The 6,158-nt window shown below is 47.3% G+C and overlaps 1 protein-coding gene across 1 annotated transcript in view; it reads left to right on the top strand.

The window, feature by feature from the left end:
- Positions 1-5,911, top strand: part of trim46b (tripartite motif containing 46b) — a gene marked incomplete at its 5' end in the record, with an annotated part of 15,457 nt that extends 9,546 nt beyond the window's left edge. The window contains 5 exon segments of the mRNA XM_024298306.1: positions 561-682; positions 758-1,096; positions 2,666-2,895; positions 3,958-4,025; positions 5,016-5,911. Coding sequence (XP_024154074.1) covers positions 561-682; positions 758-1,096; positions 2,666-2,895; positions 3,958-4,025; positions 5,016-5,454 — 1,198 coding nt within the window. The 3' untranslated portion in view covers positions 5,455-5,911.
- Positions 5,912-6,158: the final 247 nt, after the last annotated feature.

Genomic DNA, 6,158 nt, shown 5'->3' on the forward strand with positions numbered 1-6,158 from the left:
ATGTACGATTCATTTAAAATGTGACAAGATGTTTGTGAGAAATGAGATCTGTTTTTTTTTTCTTCTAAAACAGCCTAAATAACCAAAAATGTTGACGTTAAAATGTTACTTTCCAGATTTACAAACAGCAATCTATAAACATTTCATTTCTCAAAGAAACACAAATCCGTCTTTTAATCATCACTGAGAAAATGCGTCTTCGTCGTCTGCATCAATGAAACAATTTTAGATTTTTCCTGGAATCTCCAGCAGAAAAAACAAACCAGGAAATGTCCTCAAATCGTCTGTCCTCCTCCCAGCTTTCTTCCTCACGTCCTCGTCGTCATGACAACTCTGTGTTTTCTTTCTCACGTCCTCGTCGTCATGACAACATTGTGTTTTCTTTCTCACGTCCTCGTCGTCATGACAACGCTGTGTTTTCTTCCTCATGTCCTCGTCGTCATGACAACACTGTGTTTTCTTCCTCACGTCCTCGTCGTCATGACAACGCTGTGTTTTCTTCCTCACGTCCTCGTCGTCATGACAACGCTGTGTTTTCTTCCTCTCCTGTTCCTCCTCAGACTGAGCAAAGCCATTGAGAATCTCCAACATTTCAGTCTGGCTGCCGATCCGTCCTTCAGACACTTCCAGCTGGATGTTTCCAAAGAGCTGAAGTTCCTCACTGAGCTGAACTTCATTCAGGGTGAGTCCGACAGTCTGGAGGAGACGTTCAGGAGAAACACCTTCTCTGGTTAAAGCCTCGTTGTCGTGGTCACAGCTCCTCTGGCGCCGGTGATCGATACCCAGCGGACGCTGGCCTACGACCAGCTCTTCTTATGCTGGCGGCTTCCTCCAGAGTCCGCCCCCGCCTGGCATTACTCGGTGGAGTACCGGCGCCGTGGCGTGGTGCCGGGCGGAGCGTCCAGAGGGGGCTTCAGGGGAGGGCTGGCCGCCGCTCGCTGGGGCTGGCAGCGCTTGGATGAAGTGAACGGGACGAGCGCCGTGATCGACAGGCTGGAGATGGACAGCGTGTACGTGCTGCGGGTGAGAGGCTGCAACAAGGCGGGATACGGAGAGTACAGCGAGGAGGTGTACCTGCACACGCCTCCTGCTCCAGGTGAGCTGACGGCGGTTTGCTGAGTTTTAGCTGAACATCTGTGGTCGTCGGAGGAGTAACAGAACAACTTTAGGATTCATCAAAACCTGTTTCTAGTCGTCACACGTTTGGTTGAGGCGCTTCCACGTCACTTTTTGAAGTTCTGATTGTCCCAACTCGTCGTTTTGTGAACATTAAGGGTCTGCAACCCCTGAGGACGCACTACCGGACACGCCCCCAACCTGGTACCGGTACCCTAACCTTAACCCAGGACGGGTCACGCCCGGTACCACTTCCTGGTCGCGTCTGGTATCAAATGGAGCGTCTGCATCCTGTCCGGTGTCGGGTCAGGGTTCTGGTTCTATACATCACGGTACTGGACTGGTTCTGGTTCGCAGGCTAATGGGATTTAACGGGTGCAGTACTACATGAAAAAACAACGAGTTGAGGAAACCCAAAACGCCAAAAAGTGACATGGGCGGTCTGTGACGCCCAAACGTCGGTGTGAGAACGTGCTGCTCCAGAACACATCGGAGCGGTTCTGGACCGGAGAAAGGTGGTTTGTCCTCTCTGGTGGGTGGAGCTTAAAGGACCTTTCAGATTTGTGGACCTCAGGATTTCTCGCTGTTTCCTCATAAATAAATGAATCTTTTATGCTGAGATACGAACAGTGATGTCAGGATTTGACCCAAAGTGCCAGCAAACAGTTAAAGTCCAGTTCTGGAGGGGCAAGAAGGCAGAAACGGACTTTCACTCAACCGTGATGACACCCCATCGCTCACATGGTCAGCCTGTTTCATGGAACAAACCATCAGTGAAATCCCAGATAACACGTTAAAAACTCCGTTTTCATCAGAGCTTTAGGAGTTACTGCCCAGAGAAAGAACGATTGATGTGTTTAACTCATTGAACCTGCAGCTCTGAGATGTCGACAGTGAAGATCTGTCAGAAGTTTTCATTCTTTCTTCTTCATTCTCATCCTGATTCCAGATATTTCTGCCCCCCCCCCACCCCCATCCCCCAGCTTTGATTTCCTCGTCTTTATCTCACGTTTTATTTCCGTTTCACAGCTTTGTTCTTGTCATCTTCAACTCTGCTACTTCCACGCTGCCAACCTACATGCCTCCCACAGAACGTAAGAAGCGCCACATCCTCACGACCCCCCCTCATCCCACACACCCCCCTCCCACCCCGTGCAGCCATCTGTCCATGACCGCTCAGGTTTGGGAAAACCGTGGCGGTCATGGATCAGAGTCCGCTTTGATCCCGGTTAAACGGTGGTTTGCGTGGTGCGTTCCCGTTTGACATCCTGCAACGAAAACAAAATCCGACTTCCTGTGCAGCTTTGTTGCAACACCTGCAGTTTTAGTTCCCCGAGTCATCAATGTGCGGATCAATACTTTTGTCTTCCAGAGCGGGAGGAGGTGCATGCCTGCTCCGTCTTCTCTCCTCTTCGCTTCTTCTGCTTTCTGACTCTGTAAACTTTCCTTCTGTTGTCCCTGACCCTCCCGCCCTTCCAAACCCTTTTCCTGACTGTCTTTTCCTCCTCTGACTCTTTCTTCTCTCCGTTTCTCTGCCATCTCCTCCAAGTTCTGAACTTTTACTTGGACTCTCGCTGGGGTCTCCACGCCGACCGGCTGGTGGTCAGCAAGGAGCAGCGCGGCGCCCGCAGCGTGCCCGGCCTCTCGCTGCTGCAGGCCGCCGACCACGCCCTCACCTCCTGCCACCTGACCTCTGACCTCCTGGTGGGAGATGTGGCCATTACCCAAGGACGGCACTACTGGGCGTGCTCAGTTGAGCCCGGATCTTACCTCGTGAAGGCGAGTCTTTGTGCCGCAAAATCGCCGGAATTTTAGCTAAACTTGATTTAAATCCAGAGTGACGTTTGCAGAACGTCAAGTCAAAGAAGCAGCAAAAACCTGCAGTGCAGGATGTCAAAGTCAATCACACGAGGGACCAAAACACACCTGAGGTCACAGACGGACAGGATAAACATCCACTGAACGCTCGAAAACTACATAAAACTGTAACTTTTTAACATAATTATGAATAATAAAAAGGCAGGAATATTATTCCAGAATAAATCAACTTTAAAATTTGAATATTTTGCTCTCCATAAAACATATTTTGTCGGGCCTTCACTTTGACATGTGCTGCAGTGGAAGTGTTTGTCGCCCTCTAGTGGCAAAGACAGTCATTACACGGATGCTTCACTTTAGTCCAAATCTGTGATCTACTTTGATTTGATGAGATTTGACAAAAAAAAGACTGTGCTGTAAACATTATAAGCTCTCAAACTGCTTTTAAGGTGTAGAATGACGACAATATTAAATGTTTTACTTCTTTTCCCATTTACCTCAACTTCAAAATCTGAATTCATTTTGTGTCGTTCATTTCCTTTTGAGGATTTCTGGAGCGTTTCCAGTTACAGAAAAACATTTTCCTTTTAAAACTTGCACAATCTGTTCAATTTAATGTCAAAAGTGACCTTTCTTTTTTAAATCAATAACAGAGATAACATCTAAAGACACATTCTGGAGATGATAGAGTTGTTCGTTAAGTTTGAACCGTTTCAAGAAGGATTTTATTTCTACTTAAATGCACGTTTGTGTCTCAGGCTCCGCCCCCACAGGATGTTTTTTTGTTAGACGTAGAATAAATATTCTTCTTTCCTCAGATTTGTTGCTAAATCTGGAACTAAACATAATTTTAACCCTTTATTGTGATATTTTGATGTTCAGAGGAGAATCCTGAAAACGCTGCTGAGAATCAAATCTTTTACTGCAAACGTCACTTTATAGAGCTAAAAACACTTAATCATAACAGTTAATTTTATAAAGTGATGATAATGAGGATCAACATGAACGTTGTCTCCTGATCAGGTGGGAGTTGGTCTGGAGTCCAAACTGCAGGAATGGTTTCACCTTCCACAGGACATGGCGAGTCCACGGTGAGTTCAGACACGCTCTCCTCCAAAACATGAAGATATTTTGAGTAAAGTGTATTTATCTATGGAGATGTTAGTATAGGGGATCAATAAAATAATTTAAGAGAATACTTTATACATTTAAAAGAACAAATACATTGAAATGTTACACTTTTATATTTATAAAGAGGCTGAAATCTTCATAAAGAGTTTCCTGATCCTGAGGGAATTTTTCTACAAACATTTTTTTTACTGTATTGTCTTAATAAAGTTTTGAAATCCCAGATTTGATCCTGCGAGATCCTTCAGGATCATCATTTCTGTCAGGTTCATCCGGAGAAAAGATGCGATCCTGGAGTTCAGTCATCTTGTCCTCCAGATACCATGACTCAGCTGTTTGTTGGTTTTACTTTGTTTACTTTGCTCACATTTTTGGACTTTTCTAATCTGGATGCAGAAAAACAAAATTCTTATTCAGCCTCAAGTGATGTTTTATGATTATAGAGGTCAAAAATCTGAGGCTCCGGAGAGGCATGTGTCTCTTTGACCCCGCCTCTTTGACTCCGCCTCTTTGACTCTTTGACTTCGCCTCTGTTACTCTTTGACCCCGCCTCTTTGACTCTTTGACCCCGCCTCTTTGTCTCTTTGACCCCGCCTCTGTGTCTCTTTGACCCCGCCTCTTTGACTCTTTGACCCCGCCTCTTTGACTCTTTGACCCCGCCTCTTTGACTCTTTGACCCCGCCTCTGTGTCTCTTTGACCCCGCCTCTGTGTCTCTTTGACCCCGCCTCTGTGTCTCTTTGGCCCCGCCTCTGCGTCTCTTTGGCCCCGCCTCTGTGTCTCTTTGGCCCCGCCTCTGCGTCTCTTTGGCCCCGCCTCTGTGTCTCTTTGGCCCCGCCTCTGCGTCTCTTTGGCCCCGCCTCTGTGTCTCTTTGACCCGCCTCTGTGGTTGACCTGTGTGTCTCCATTAGTGTTGAAGGTAGTTGACCTTTGACCTATGTGTTTCCTGCCTCAGGTATGACCCAGACAGCGGCCATGACAGTGGCGCCGAGGACGCCTTGGACTCTGCGCCGCCGTTCTGCTTCCTCACGATGGGGATGGGCAAAATCTACCTGCCTCAGCACAGCTACCACCCCCACGGTAACCACGGAAACGGCAACCGGGACCCCATCAGCAACGGCCCCTCCCCGCCCAAAGGCGTGACGTACCCCCTGCCGCCGCGGCTCGGCGTGTGCCTTGACTTCGAGAAGGGCCGCGTGACCTTCCACGACGCCCACTCCCTGCGGCCGCTGTGGGAGGGGCACGTGGACTGCTCCGGCCCCGTGTGCCCGGCGTTCTGCTTCATCGGCGGCGGCGCCCTGCAGCTGCAGGAGCTGGTGGCCAACCGGAACGCGGACCAGACCCCGGTCAGACGGGTGACCATCCAGCCCCGCGTGTCCAACCACAGCAACTGAGGCGGCGAGCCGAGCGGGAATGTCACGGGAACGTTTAGCTGCAGAACGAGTCGGATTCTCAGCGATTTACGTTTTGTAATTGATTTTCATGGATAAGACGTTTCTATAGCAACAAATATGCAATGTAATTATGTTTCTTACTTTTTTGTTACACGCAGATCTATTGCTTAGAGAGTCTGGTGAGTCCAGCACCGTTTTATCTTGACGCTTGCACCGTTAGTCGGCCTAATACTGCAGATATTTATACTGCTGATGGACGTACGGCGACGCCCACTTCCTGTTCCTCATGTTTGACATCGTAGGAATACAGAAAGTCAGGATCAGCTTAAAGTGAACGAAAAAAACTGATTGAAAACTTGAAAAACAGACTTTGTGAATTTAAAAATGAAAATTTTAAATTTTTTGAAACTTCAAATTGAAAACAGAAAGCTTGAAATATAGCTTGAAAATTTGAGGAAAAAAATAAAAAACTATAAATGTAAAATTTACCAGTGGAAAAATAATGTATCTATTAGTAACAGCTGCTGTTTTGAATTTTCAGATTTTTTTTTTTTCTTTTATGAATCTTCACTTTCAGTTCTTTACAGTTTCAATTCTGATTTTCGAGTTTTCGTTGCTGTTGCGGCATAATCCTAGTTGAGGGCCGCTGTGGGCTAAACTCCGGCTTGCTTTGTCCGACGCGCGTTCCAAACAAAACGACTCCA

This window comes from Oryzias melastigma, linkage group LG11 (genome assembly GCF_002922805.2).
Source record: "Oryzias melastigma strain HK-1 linkage group LG11, ASM292280v2, whole genome shotgun sequence".
NCBI lineage: Eukaryota > Metazoa > Chordata > Actinopteri > Beloniformes > Adrianichthyidae > Oryzias > Oryzias melastigma.